This window comes from Cydia splendana, chromosome 14 (assembly GCF_910591565.1).
Source record: "Cydia splendana chromosome 14, ilCydSple1.2, whole genome shotgun sequence".
Classification (NCBI taxonomy): domain Eukaryota; kingdom Metazoa; phylum Arthropoda; class Insecta; order Lepidoptera; family Tortricidae; genus Cydia; species Cydia splendana.
Genome location: NC_085973.1, coordinates 13,339,253 through 13,354,539, shown reverse-complemented (window position 1 = coordinate 13,354,539; position 15,287 = coordinate 13,339,253). Strand labels below are relative to the sequence as shown.

Below are 15,287 nucleotides of genomic sequence, written 5' to 3'. Positions count from 1 at the left end.
AAAAATTAAATCAAAGATTGCGATCATATTATTTTCAGCCTCCTATTTATGGTATGGTGCGACATAAAATAGCAGAAATTAAATCTTAGTCAGTAGAAAAAGCCGGCAAATTTGAAAAATGTAGGCGCGAAGGGATATCGTCTCATAAAAAATTTGAATTTTGCGCCTTTTTCTACTGACAAGATTTGCTTGACCATCTATAAAATGAAACTAAAAAAATCATACTAAATTGTTTTGTTGTTTTAACTTCAAAAATGTGACAGTTACGTAGGAAGTGGCGCCCTCAATAATTTTCTACAGTTTCTTGTCGGGCTATAATAGGGAATATTAGGCAAAGCTCTGCGTAGGTGGCACCTTTGTGGCACATACAGTAAACAAACCACATTGACACATCACACGTCACGTCAATCACATGGCCTACCGCGAAACAAGAAAATCGAAATTTCGTTATCTAATCTCTCTATCACTCTTGCATATTCGAGCGATAAAGAGGCAGATAACTAAATTTCGATTTTCGCGTTTACCCGTAAGCCCTTGTTAACAAACCGCCTTGATGCATCAATGTCATATTTTAATGTCTGTGAAAACTTGTCAAAAACAGTTTAAGGCACAGTATGTATAAGTTAGTCTATGAATTTACTGAGTCGGTAGTGCTGCACTCTGGCGGCAGAACATTGCAGTAATATCCCCTATTAAGGAGATTATCAGAAAATTTGCCCAATAATTAAATGTTATCTATATTTTAATGTGAAATGATAAAACTAAGAAAATACTAATCATAAAACACATGCAAATACTTCCTATTACCTAAGATTTCGAAATTTGCTGCACAAATCTGCGAGAAATGAAATAGCCATGACAATGCGTTAGTTGTTTGACGTATAGGTTGATTTGACAATTCACGATTGAAATTTGCTGGCAGTGTTTTTGTATTATCACCATTTCTGATAAATTGTTAATTAAAAGCCAGAAATATGGAAGAAATTGGTATTATACTACCTGAGAAGGTAAATGAGCTTAATTAAAATATAAATTTTCTGTAGTATCAACATTCTTTGTGCATTTATCCAAATGTTTGCCTTTATAGGATGACATTGCTACCGATGCCAAAGGAGCTTTTGCAGGACCACAAACCTTCGAAGAAGTAGAATCAGAAGATTTATACACTAAATATAAGGTAAATATTATGTTTTTGACTTGAAATATGCGTATCATGCTAAGTACCTAGTAAATGTAGGTTAACTTTTACCTACTGAATACGCTTGACATACAACTACAACCGTACATAACACTAAATGTTTAAATAGCATAAACATCAACCCAGGACCCTTGGAACTAGCCTGTTTATCAACATTATGTTGTGTTTTGTTCCAAATATCTTTTATTCAAAATTATATATATAATATAACTGCTTAAAGATTAAAGTTCAAAAGGATTTTTTGCTAACTGTCTGTTGTTTCCTCTAGCAGAATCAATTTTCTTCAGTTTATGTCTCCGTTTCTTTATGTTAACTGTGCGAGATGATGATAAAGCATTCTTGCAATTTATTATTTTATTGCAGAAACTCCAGCGTATGTTGGAATTCCTCGAAGTGCAGGAAGACTACATTAAAGATGAACAGAGGAACCTCAAGAAGGAGTATCTCCATGCTCAGGAGGAGGTGAAGCGCATCCAGTCTGTCCCGCTGGTCATCGGGCAGTTCCTTGAGGCTGTGGATCAGAATACTGGCATAGGTACCATCACCCACACTGTTTACTGTACATCGGTGGATACGGTGGACCTTATGCCTTTTGTAATAAGGTCCACCAATGTACAGTTACACTGTTTGTATTTTTTCTTCCTAGTCCTAGTTGTATCCTCATGGCTGAGGGACGTGACGAATGTTGTATTTATAGGCCACTAATTCATATCCTATTCGTTTGTGGGTGTTTTGGCAGGCACATTTAGGTATAAGAAAATACTAAAGCTTTGCCATAAAACATCATTGGAAACACTTACTTAGCCTCTATTTCGTTAGTACACCTTTAAAAATCTTTAAATATAAATATATTTTGTGAGTTGGGGGTCATCCATTAATTACGTCACACGTTTAGGGGGAGGGAGGGGGTCAAGAAAATGTGACATATTGTGACATGGGGGAGGGGGGAGACACAAACTTTGTGACGTCACTTTAACTTCATCAGTAACCGATTTTTTTTTTTAAATTATTTTATTTGCTGTACATTTAAATAACAAGTTTTTAAAACGATGATCGTTTTTATTCTTTTAATTTTCTTTCCTAAGCAGTTTTGGGTTATAAAATTACTAATATTTATAACGTCAAAAATATTTTGATAAAATATTAATAATACTTAGGTACTTACTTAATTCGATTTGGCGATTTCGTAGAAAAAATGTGATGTCACACTAGGGGGGAGGGGTTTGCCAAATGTGACCAAATGTGGGGGGGGGGGGAGGGGTCAAAAAACCTAGAAATTCGTGTGACGTAATTAATGGATGACCCCTTGGTAACACAACATAGGTGGCATAAAGACAAGATAAAATTACTAAAAACAAAGTGTCTTTGTCTGGAAGTGGATGATCCAGAGAATAGTTATGGACAGAAAGTATCTCATAAACATTTTTAGGAAGTTGCAAGTGATTTCCTGGCACTTAATTTTCACTTTGAAAATAATTTAATGCTGGAAGCTCATTATAATTTTATTTTACTTATAATCTTACAGTGGGCAGCACAACAGGATCAAACTACTATGTCCGGATCCTGTCCACCATCGACCGGGAGCTCCTGAAGCCTTCAGCATCTGTTGCCCTGCACAAGCACTCCAATGCTCTGGTTGATGTGTTGCCTCCGGAAGCTGACAGCTCCATCTCAATGTTGCAAGCTGGTATGTTCATTTAGACAATATATTATCTATGTGTGGTGACTGTGGTGTGTCATTTATAGGGCAGTAGACACTTTTACTGCTGTTCTTAAAACAAAACAAAGCCAAATAAGCACCATTTTTTTTGTTTTCTTTGTATGCTCCAATCAGATCAACAGACATGAATAAGTGGACTGTATTCCCTATGTATATTTGATGACTACAATATAAGATTCTTTAAAAAAAATTACAGAATTTTAAATTACCTCCAAGAATAGTCTATGGTAACTGCTTACTTCTAGACAGACTGTGTATTTGTTTATTATATTTGCTGTGTTTAGTTCTGTTCTGTTAGTTAGTCTATGTACAGTTTTACATGCATACAGTAACTAAAATTTAAAGAAAGAGCTTTATGTAAGTATAGAAATTTGCTATTGAGATTTTCAAAAGTTGAATATTAAAATTTTCTTATTTTTTTTCAGACGAAAAACCCGACGTCCAATACTCCGACATCGGAGGCATGGACACACAGAAGCAAGAAATCCGCGAGGCAGTAGAGCTCCCGCTGACGCATGTGGAGTTGTACCGGCAGATCGGCATCGAACCTCCACGAGGCGTGCTCATGTACGGCCCGCCCGGCTGTGGCAAGACCATGCTGGCCAAGGCGGTGGCGCACCACACTACTGGTGAGTACAGCTTTAGCTTACGAAGAGGGTTACTAGGGAATGTGAACCGGTTATTAATTGAATGAAATTTCGGTTAATAACCGGTTATTCACCGAAATTTCATACAATTAAAAACCGGTTTACATTCCCTAGGAACTACTCTACTAGGGATACAGCTATTCCTTGGGATTAAAATACTTATACTGAAAATGAATTTTGATATATTTGTAAGTTTTGATTGTTTAATATTATTTAAATTAGGTGTAAAATCAGTCTTCCTAAAGAGACACAAGGTTAATGACATTAAAACGGTTAGCAATAACTGATACTGACATTATGAAGTAAGCTACCAGTCTGATGCTAAAAATGAGCACTGGAACCTGATCCCAGTTTTTTGTGAGTTCTTTGAATCTCTAGTATTTGACTAGGTACTAGTCAAATCAGTTTCTTTTTTCGAACTGTCAAAACGAGTTACTACTATGGAATTTATATGAAATACTAGCATGTGACGTCACAATCAAATTACCTACTCTTCATAGCTTTATATTGGTTTTACAATAGAAATTGTGTCTAAAAATAACTTCTGTCTATGTTTCTCTATTAATCTTCTGGTGCTTTATTTCTTGCATGGTGTAAAATAATTTATTTTAAATACAGTCAAATACCGTATTCTATTTTTGTCTATACTTCTGTGTAGTTACATTGAAAAATTCAAGTCACTCAAAAAATTGGGAGGAAGGCAAAATCATTCCTGAACTGGGCATGCAGTAATTAAATTGCTAATTATATCTCACTCCCTGCTGGTCCTCGTGTCTATCACGTGTCTTTATGCGTCATGTGGTTTGGTGACATTTATTGCTCTCTACATGGTGACATTAGTCATCTGCATGAAACAAACCTCATCAAAAAATAGAATATACCTACCCTGTAGACTCTTTTATCGTATGAAACTTGTATAGTACGATAGCTGCCTTTGAGGACAGTAAAAAAAAGTGGTCGGCCAAATCCTGTGTTGGCAGGTTCCTGTGTCCGACCAATTTTGTGGTACCACGTGAGAGCTACAATTTACCTCATCGAAAAATAGAATGAAACAAACGGATTATAATAGCTAAAATAAGCCTGTTGACGTATGTCTTGGTCGGCCTCACCTTAGCCAGGCAGTTTTTGCAATCCGACCACATTTGTAAAGAATAATAATTTCTATATTGAAAATATGGTTTCTTCGCAGCTTTAACTTAACTTAAGAATGCTAAATGAAAAAAGTCATAAGTAAATGAGTCCATGGAGGTCTTAGAGGGCTTTAAAAAAAAGAAAACATTCAGTTCAAATTTTATTCATAAATCTATCTAATATCTAAATAACGTTTTCTAACTGCCGACGTGGTTTCAGAGTAACACTTACGTTGAGATGATGTCTCACAGATGTCAAAAATAAAAAGGTTTTCATCGATTTTTGACAAGTTTTGAATCGTATATCCTACTTTTCCACTACAGATAGAATGAGGAGGCATAACTGACATTTTATCACGCCAGGTGGCGCCTCCATAGTGGAGTTGCTGTCACTGTCAAATCACATACATTGTTTCCAATAAATTGTAAACATTCTCCTTTTTTAACCGACTTCCAAATCCCAAAGGAGGAGGTTATCAATTCGGTTGTATGTATTTTTTTTCTCCACAATACTGCAATAGTTTGCGACAAATTGTGGCAATATACCTATAGGATCTCCCTTTTGTCCCAAGGACCCGATATGCATAAATCGGTGAGAAAAAGCTTCGAGTACCAAAAACTAAGGCAAATGACAAAGACCGTTTGTGTAGGCTGCATTTTAAGGAAGATAAATATTTTGGAAAGAGTAAATACACAGGTAAGCTAAGTTTTAACGAAATAGTACATAATTTAGGGCATAATGGCTTGGCCACACATGCTGTATTCCATACGCATCATGACTTTGTGTACCTGTCTGATGGGCGGGCGTATATAAAACGCCTTCTTGTACATGCAGGTGATCCAGGTATACACCAAAGCTTAGTTTTCAATCGAACACTTGTAATATAAGAGGAAAAACTGCACGTGAGCCTTCCAAAATTTTAATAAACGGTAAAATACACAAGATAACCTCACATATATTAAGTGATTATCTTTGCATCAAATCAGCCTTTTTTCCATCAACTGTAGCATTTCTCCTTCGAAGCTCGGTTTGTAGAAAAGAAATTCCCACCTTTTACCAGTGGTAACTACTGGGAATAAAAATTCCCAGTAGGTACCACCAAACCGAGTTGGTGGTAACTACTAGGATTTTTTTTTCCCAGTAGTTACCAGTGGTAAAAGGTGGGAAAATAATTCCCAGTAGTTACCACTGACAAGAACTTGGTGGTAACTAGTGGGAATAACCCTTTTATTGTTAATAATTACTATTAATCATAATCATCTTCGGAGTCGAAGTCAGACGAACTTTCCCCAGACTCCGACTTATCTATTGTTATTTCTTCGACTCGCAAAGGCGTTATGTGTCCTTCAAACCATTTGATCTTATACATTTCATCTCTTAATGCCCAGCCACAATGTGTTGCATCAAATTTGATGCAAGTGGATTCTGCCGCACACTGCCACATTGAATTTATTAAAGCCGTCCGTAACAAGCCATACGTCAACAGGTTTATTTTAGCTATTATAATCCGTTTTTTTTTCATCCTATTTTCGATGAGGTAAATTGTAGCTGTCACGTGGTACCACAAATTTGGTCGGACTGCAAAAACTGCCAGGCTACGGTGAGGCCGACCAAGCCATACGTCAACAGGTTTATTTTAGGTATTATAATCCGTTTGTTTCATTCTATTTTTCGATGAGGTAAATTGTAGCTCTCACGTGGTACCACAAAATTGGTCGGACACAGGAACCTGCCAGCACAGGATTTGGCCGACCTCTTTTTTTTTACTGTCCTCAAAGGCAGCTATCGTACCATACAAGTTTCATACGATTTTTCGATAAAAATTTTTTTGATGATTTTTTTATAAATTTGGTCGGACTGCAAAAACTGCCAGGTTAAGGTGAGGCCGACCAAGACATACGTCAACAGGCTTATTTTAACTATTATGATCCGTTTGTTTCATTCTATTTTTCGATGAGGTAAATTGTAGCTCTCACATGGTACCACAAAATTGGTCGGACACAGGAACCTGCCAACACAGGATTTGGCCGACCACTCTTTTTTTACTGTCCTCAAAGGCAGCTATCGTACCATACGAGTTTCATACGATTTTTCGATAAAAAATTTTTTGATGATTTTTTTATAAATTTGGTCGGACTGCAAAAACTGCCAGGTTAAGGTGAGGCCGACCAAGACATACGTCAACAGGCTTATTTTAGCTATTATAATCCGTTTGTTTCATTCTATTTTTCGATGAGGTAAATTGTAGCTCTCACGTGGTACCACAAAATTGGTCGGACACAGGAACCTGCCAACACAGGATTTGGCCAACCACTTTTTTTTTTTACTGTCCTCAAAGGCAGCTATCGTACCATACAAGTTTCATACGATTTTTCGATAAAAAAAATTTGATGTTTTTTTTATAAATTTGGTCGGACTGCAAAAACTGCCAGGTTAAGGTGAGTCCGACCAAGACATACGTCAACAGGCTTATTTTAGCTATTATAATCCGTTTGTTTCATTCTATTTTTCGATGAGGTAAAATTGTAGCTCTCACGTGGTACCACAAAATTGGTCGGACACAGGAACCTGCCAACACAGGATTTGGCCGACCACTTTTTTTTTACTGTCCTCAAAGGCAGCTATCGTACTATACAAGTTTCATACGATTTTTCTATAAAATTTTTTTGATGATTTTTTTATAAATTTGGTCGGACTGCAAAAACTGCCAGGTTAAGGTGAGGCCGACCAAGACATACGTCAACAGGCTTATTTTAGCTATTATAATCCGTTTGTTTCATTCTATTTTTCGATGAGGTAAATTGTAGCTCTCACGTGACCCAATAAATCTGGTCGGACTGCAAAAACTGCCAGGCTAAGGTGAGGCCGACCACTTTTTTTTTTACTGTCCTCAAGGTCAGGTATCCTACCATACAAGTTTCAGTCTATTTTTAGATGAGGTTTTTTTTGATGAATTTTTGTCTAACGTTTTTGCCATTTGTACAAAATCTGCCAGGTTAAGCCTAGGCCGACCAAGTGCGTTGGAAGCTACTAAATGTCAGGTACCTCTACAGGGTAGGTATATTCTATTTTTTGATGAGGTTTGTTTCGTGCAGCCGGCCACCGGACTACATGGTGTCATACAAATATTTGTATCAGTTTTTTTTTTATTTATCATAAATATATGTATGTTCCAGCCGCGTTCATCCGCGTAGTAGGGTCGGAGTTCGTGCAGAAGTACCTGGGCGAGGGCCCGCGCATGGTGCGCGACGTGTTCCGCCTCGCCAAGGAGAACAGCCCGGCCATCATCTTCATCGACGAGATTGACGCCATCGCCACCAAGAGGTAACAAAAAAATAAAATCGGACCACGGTCTCGAAGTAATCGGTGAACGTACGTAAAAAAAATAGTCACAACCGAATACAGACTCCTCCTTCTGGGTAAAGAAGTCGGTTAAAAATACAACTAAGTAGAAGCGATAAAAACTTGAATAGACGAGCTTCAGTTCGAGATAGCACCCCAAGCATCAAATGTACATAAACTAATATAAACGGCACTTTTAGAGCTAATTTCAATCTCCCATTTCAATTCCTTTACCAAAATGATGTACAGATGTAGTGCTAAGTTATTTTCCATCGTGTTTTCACGGAAACGTACGAAACGTATTTTGCTATTTCAGTCAGCCTCGGTACAAAAAGTACTGACGTTGACTAAAGTAGCATGACAAATACGAACGTTTCCGAGAAAATACGATGGAAAACAATTATGCACTAAATCTGTATGTAGGTACCTATGACACTTTGTAAAATGAATAGTCATTATTTTGGCATGGCAATTGCCATTTAATTAACAGCTAATCTAGAGATTCTAGAGAATAAAAATGTAAAAAAAATTGAATAAATATAGTTACTGACATGTTCTAATTGTTCCAGATTTGATGCACAAACTGGTGCTGACAGAGAAGTTCAGAGAATCCTACTGGAACTTCTCAATCAAATGGATGGTTTCGACCAGACCACTAATGTCAAGGTACTTCAAAAATATCGTTAATTTTTATATCCCTTAGCGCCACTTGCACCATTCCACTAACCCAGGGGTAACCGGTTAAACCTGGAGTTACCATGGTTACCAGCACAATTTGACACTCCGGGTTAGTGGGATGGTGCAAGTGGGCCTCAAGAATTTCTATATTTTTTTACTTGTTGTAATTTATTTTTGTTTATAAATAAATGCGTTTTTCAGGTTATAATGGCCACGAATCGTGCCGATACGCTGGATCCTGCTCTGCTTAGGCCTGGACGTCTGGACAGAAAAATTGAGTTCCCTCTTCCTGATAGGTAAGGTTTTAACCTTTTGAACACCAGACGGCGAAGGAATATGCCGTGCCCCGGACGCCAGGCGATCGCGATTATTTAAGCGAAATTGAACTTTACGGAGTCCCGCGTAAGTGCCTATTACATTGGCGAAGCTGACGGCTGTGGTCGTCGTTGGCGCCCGTGGCAAGACTTTCCGATGACGGCCACTGTGGCGGTCAAACCATTCCAGTTCCCTTTAGCTGTTAGCGAAATGGAGGGTGAGAATGATGAATCTAAATAATTAGTATGAATAGGAATCAATTTTTAGCAGTCATTGTAGTCACTTTGGTTGTCAACTTGTCACCATTTTTGATGCAGATTGTAACTGCAAATAAGCAATATTTTGCTCTTATCTTCTAATAGTTTCAGATGTGGGCACTTAGTGATGATAATATGATGTTCCAGGCGTCAGAAGCGCCTGATCTTCTCGACGATCACGACGAAGATGAACCTGTCGGAGGAGGTGGACCTGGAGGAGTTCGTGGCGCGGCCGGACCGCGTGTCGGGCGCCGACATCAACGCCATCTGCCAGGAGGCCGGCATGCACGCCGTGCGCGAGAACAGGTGCGTCTTCCCGAGCAAATGTGTCTGTATATCACAGATAAATCACCATTTGATTGACTAATTTACTAACCAGTCAAATGGGGGCAATACCACAATAAATAATAGTACTACCGTACAGAAAGGAAACTTCCTACAAAACCGAAGTTTGACAGCGGTTCAGGGTCGAATCATGTTGTCCCTTTCTTATATATGGCGCTTTCGGCTATTTAGGGTTGTCAAAATTCAGGTCATTATCTTATCTGTGATCGTGCACGCAAAGGGACGTCAAGTTGTGTCAACCCTAATAATTGCTCGGAGCAATGCTGAGCCGAGCGGAGCCGAGTTTGCCGGAAGGGAGGAGTTTCGCACCCCTGGCAATACCGGCTCACAATAGGGGATATTACTGCAATGTTCTGCCGCCAGAGTGCAGCACTAACGGCTCAGTAAATTCATAGACTAACTTATACATACTGTGCCTTAAACTGTTTGACAAGTTTTTACAGACAATAAAATATGACATTTATGCATCAAGGCGGTTTGTTATCAAGGGCCTAAAGTAAACGCGAAAATCGAAATTTAGTTATCTGCCTCTTTATCGAAGAGTGAGTGGCTTGCGTTTAAGGCTGGCTCCAAATATTATCCTGACGTACCACACCTAAAACTATGCGGGACTCCTCTAAATAAAGTCGTCAAATTTAAGTATCTGGGTCACTGGGTCACGGAAGATCTGAGTGATACCATGGATATGGAACGTGAGCGTAGAGCGTTGTCAGTCAGATGCAACATGTTGGCGCGTAGGTTTGCACGGTGTACGAAACAAGTCAAGGCGACGCTGTTCACAGCATATTGCCAATCTTTTTACACCTGCAGCCTATGGGCCAACTACACGCAGAAGGCCTACAACGCTCTACGCGTACAATATAACAATGCTTTCAGGGTTCTGATGGGGTTGCCTCGTTACTGTAGCGCCTCGGGGATGTTTGCCAATGCCGGAATAGATGGATTCCATGCCATCATGCGAAAGAGGTGTGCTTCAACCCTGAGCAGAATACGGGACAGCCCCAATAGAATCCTGGGCATTGTCTCAGAAACGTGGGACAGCCCCCTAATGAGGCACTGGCTCGGTCTGCATGCGCCAGTTCCGTATGTACCGGGTCATAGGTTAAGTTAGTTATGTTTTATTTTTAAATTTTAATGTATTCTTTAGTTTTATATGATGTTAACCCTAATTTTAAGTTTAGCAATAATGATACTAACCCCAATGGACCTAAAGTCTGAAATAAATTATTTTTATTTATTTTTATTTTATTTATTTATCGCTCGAATATGCAAGAGTGATAGAGAGATTAGATAACGAAATTTCGATTTACTTGTTTCGCGGTAGGCCATGTGTCAATGTGGTTTGTTTACTGTATGTGCCACAAAGGTGCCACCTACGCAGAGCTTTGCCTAATATTCCCTATTGTCAAACAGTATGAAGATGTCGTCTTATGAAAGTTCACAATTTTCCCGCGTCATCGCTTTTACTTACCCTACCCCGTATTCTACATAGTCAGTAAAGTAATCTGTCCGTTAAATAGAAAGAAAAATGAGGGGCAGCACGGATACGAGCGAAAAATCCGATAAAACTACTACCTCTCAAAGACATCGTTATTATAGCCAGTAGTTCGTGTCGGTACCAGAACGATTAGCAACACACTAGTCTTTGCTTGCTCTCCAAATGCTGAAAACTAACCACAATTTTTTTATTCAGGTATATCGTCCTGCCTAAAGACTTCGAAAAGGGATACAAGAACAATATCAAGAAGGATGAGAGTGAATACGAATTCTACAAATAGATATTAATTGTAGTCGCGTTATTGTCTTAAAATAATTAACTCCAAGTAAATATAATTGATTATGTCACTAAACCAAGTTGTATTTTTTACCGAAATCCTATTTAATTTGTATACAGGCTTTTATCGCAATATTGCGTTCCCGTCGAACAGTAATCAATCTATTACTCATCGAGGCAATTCTAAAGAGCCCAAACTCAATGAGGTTGCAATTTTTCATTTCTTTTAAGGTTTATAAAGCAACAATAAAACATTATTTTTCTCAAAATCTATATTTCATAACAATCTTATAACAATGTGATATCATAATTTTACAAAATATTTGGCATATACCTTACATAAATTTGAAATTGATACAAATAAATTATGACATTCTGATGAATAACATCATGTCGCAAGAAGACAATGAAAATGATTTGTGATGAAGATCTACTTTAACATGTTGTATAAATACGAGAAAATATTGTAAATAACATACGGTGCATTCAACGTGCTTTCAACAATCTAGGCTGTGTTAAGGCACTAAGTCTAGGTAAGGCTCTAGTCTATTTTAATAACATCTAGCTGCCTACGTTTTCGATTTAAACATGTATCGTTTAGTCACAACTCAAGCTTACTAATTCACAAACAATAGGTAATGTTACTCACTAAACATTAAGGCCAAAATCGTGTGGTTTGTTCGTACATACATACAAAATTCACTCAAACGACTATAGTCTGTGGAAAGAGAAGAGTCGTAGAATGTATTGGATCGAATCCCATACATTTCACGACTCCTCTTTCCGCACAGACTCTAACATTATAAATCCGAACTGCAAGCATCGAGAGGCTGTGGCGATCGCTTTCCAGTTTAAAGTTTAACAATTTAGTCGTTCAAATGAGTTTTATTTGTACAAGACTATACAAGTCCTCTAAAATCTGGCAAGTAAGAATGTAATCTTTCGTATATCTGGCAGGCAAAACTTTGTTAAGTTAAAATATAATCAGGTTCAAAGACATCACAGTTTTAAGGCCAAATCGATTTTTAGTTATCCTAACTTCTTTAAAATACCTATGGAGCGGAAAGAAAGGATATTTGTGACTATTTATTCTTATTGCTAATAAAACTTCGTTAATACGCTCGAATGCAAAAATTTATGATTTACTAAGATATGTAGATATCGATTGCTCAAATGCAAGAAACAACGATCTGTTGGGACAAGAGCTCCCATAAGGCAACTGCGTCTATTCATTTTACAAGTATGACGTAAGGGTTTAAGATTTTCCATCTTTACCCGAGGTCGCGCTTCCCCCGACTAAAGTTTATTGAATGTTTTTTGTTTATTTAGCTGCCACTGAATTTGATGGGCCTGGACACTGGTTCCATGAAGAAACTTGATTTGTTTCATACGAAGCCCTATAGACAGAATATTTGAGATTTTGGGCGTCTTAAGTCTAAACATCGGCTGATATGACCGTTATGTAAATTTCATTTAATATCATTACATATGTATAAAGTTGAATATAAAAATAAGAAAATAGTAATTTAAAATAGTCATTCCGGAATGTAGAAGATTAATCGACGTTTTTAACTTACGATTACGAATAATATCCACTAATATCGATTTATAATTTAGTAAGTTAAGTACAATAGCAGCCGTCTTGCTACTCAATAATACTGATTAATTTTTGTCATCTTTTAAGATACTAATTTTAAAACACACTGTATAACAAGACACGATTCGGTAAGAACCTAAATAAGTGTAAAAGGCTTGTTTTAAGTCAAAGTATGATTATAATATTAGTGCAAGAAAACAGTATAACACTCCATTTGGACGGGAGTTATAGAAACGTGATAATATTACTTAACCCTTAAAGGCATACACTAATGCATAAATCTACAACAAATATGTATCCAACAATTTTATGGCATAAAAACACGATAAATATATTTTCAACGATATATCGATTACATGTTCAAGAGAATAAAGAAATACAAGGAATGTTTTCCATATAGCATATGGATCGGCAATGGAATGACTTCACTGGAAGATAAGACGCGGAAATTACGTATTTAAATTGTAAATACGTTGTCAAGTATATTATACTGTTATTTGAAGGCTGCTAAATTTAGGCTACGAGTGGATTTCAGATAAAAAAGATGCAGAGAAATTTATTCCACGCAAAAGCGAAGTAGAAGAGAATATAGGTATATATGTATCAAATACTAATAGTATGTAAACCTGTATTATTTCCGTTACCCATTCATAAGTTCAAAACTAACTTGATTGAGCAGTTGAATCGGAGCGTTTTAATAGCACGATTCATTATACAATCATTTAGTATTGAGCAGATTTCGCACATGTCAGCACCGTTCTTAACCGAAAATCCACTGTTACAAAGGTACCGGCTCCACCAACCACAATCAACGGATTGTTACTTAATTCAAATGACTTTTCATACAATACAATTTTAGGGTACGTACGTAATTACGATAACAAATATTTTAGTAGTGGTTTAGTTGTTTATATTTAGTTGCATTGTAAGTAAATATTTGCGGCTTTCTGTTTCAAAAACCTACCTTATACAGTTGTCATAAGGTATCTATTGATATGGAAAGTCCCATTTTATTTATGGTTAGAATCTTAAAGTTATACTTAGTAAAACATAATATAGGATACCAACATTTCAGGTCTATACGTAATTCCCGCTTACGATAGCTAAAATGCGTGACATAACGATTATTTTGTACAAAAAACTAAAATTACACTTTACAAGTTGCTTCGTAACAACTTTGGTTTGTCATGAATCATGATCGTTGTGGGAATGCTAAATGCAAGGAAGCTGCAAGCTCTACGTCACTTCGATAAAATAAATACGTCTTTTTCGTGTCGAACTGGTGGGCATCTGGTAAGTCGTTAAGAATATCTTAATTACCTGAAAAAGAAAATAAGAATCAGTTTTGTCATACGTTTGCGCTTACTGTCCATTAGCCGTTAACCTAAGTTCCTTTGAAATCTACCTTAGTTTCATACAGACAATCTTGCTTAATTTTAGTAATTTTCTTTCTGTAGTTTCACGGAATTTAATAACATTTACGGGGGGACAGGTGGATCCATACAGACGAGCCGCCTCACGAGGAAGTTGCCCCGCAAAGCTGCTCGGTCTTTGTAGCCGTGTCTCGGGCGAAGCAACTCGCGGCCACAATGCCTCGGGCGAGGCACGTCTCCACAGACCGAACTGTTTCGCGCGGCAATTTCCTCGCCAAGGGGTCGTTCTGTGTGGACCCGCCCAGCGTTCGAGCTTTAGCATATTTTTTACATGGCGTGTGGTTACTGATGGGATGTGGAGTGGCGACCATGGGGGGAAGAGCGTCCCCAAAGTAGACCCCAGATGCGTTGGGACGACGACATCCAAAAGGACTGCGGGGAAGAAGTTGCTCCAAGTCGCACAGAACCGTGACGAGTGGCGCAAACGAAAGGTGGTAAAGGGCTAAAGAGAGAGAGAGAATATCGAAAGCTGTATGTGTAATGTTTCTCCGACTAGTATGTGGTGTATACTCACAGGTGGCGGGGGCGGGGCGGGGCGGCGGCGGCATGAGCGGCACGAGCAGCGCGGGCGGGCCGGCGCGGCGCAGGAAGGGGTGCTGCAGCAGCGCGGGTGTATGCTTGTGTCGTGTATACTCACAGGTGGCGGGGGCGGGGCGGGGCGGCGGCGGCATGAGCGGCACGAGCAGCGCGGGCGGGCCGGCGCGGCGCAGGAAGGGGTGCTGCAGCAGCGCGGGTGTATGCTTGTGTCGTGTATACTCACAGGTGGCGGGGGCGGGGCGGGGCGGCGGCGGCATGAGCGGCACGAGCAGCGCGGGCGGGCCGGCGCGGCGCAGGAAGGGGTGCTGCAGCA

At 38.6% G+C, this 15,287-nt stretch overlaps 1 protein-coding gene and 1 long non-coding RNA gene across 2 annotated transcripts; one reads left to right on the top strand and one right to left on the bottom strand.

The window, feature by feature from the left end:
• The first annotated feature begins 862 nt into the window (after positions 1-862).
• On the top strand, positions 863-11,483 carry LOC134796741 (26S proteasome regulatory subunit 6B). Its single transcript, XM_063768938.1, has 10 exons — positions 863-1,007; positions 1,088-1,177; positions 1,562-1,733; positions 2,724-2,885; positions 3,344-3,547; positions 7,873-8,020; positions 8,608-8,704; positions 8,918-9,012; positions 9,436-9,594; positions 11,327-11,483. The coding sequence occupies exons 1-10, from the start codon at positions 975-977 to the stop codon at positions 11,409-11,411; spliced, it is 1,245 nt and encodes a 414-aa protein (XP_063625008.1). The 5' UTR covers positions 863-974; the 3' UTR covers positions 11,412-11,483.
• A 178-nt stretch (positions 11,484-11,661) lies between these two features.
• Positions 11,662-15,042, bottom strand: LOC134796817 (uncharacterized). Its single transcript, XR_010145001.1, has 2 exons — positions 14,952-15,042; positions 11,662-14,324 (listed from the first exon to the last, which is right to left on the bottom strand). It is a non-coding gene; the product is annotated as an uncharacterized LOC134796817 (long non-coding RNA).
• Between the last annotated feature and the right edge of the window lie 245 nt (positions 15,043-15,287).

Excerpts from the sequence above, each read along its gene's own strand:
- LOC134796741 (XM_063768938.1), top strand. The coding sequence starts at position 975 with ATGGAAGAAATTGGTATTATACTACCTGAGAAG. Across the intron at positions 3,548-7,872 it reads GGTGGCGCACCACACTACTG|CCGCGTTCATCCGCGTAGTA; the intron begins GTGAGTACAGCT and ends TGTATGTTCCAG. Across the intron at positions 9,013-9,435 it reads GAGTTCCCTCTTCCTGATAG|GCGTCAGAAGCGCCTGATCT; the intron begins GTAAGGTTTTAA and ends ATGATGTTCCAG.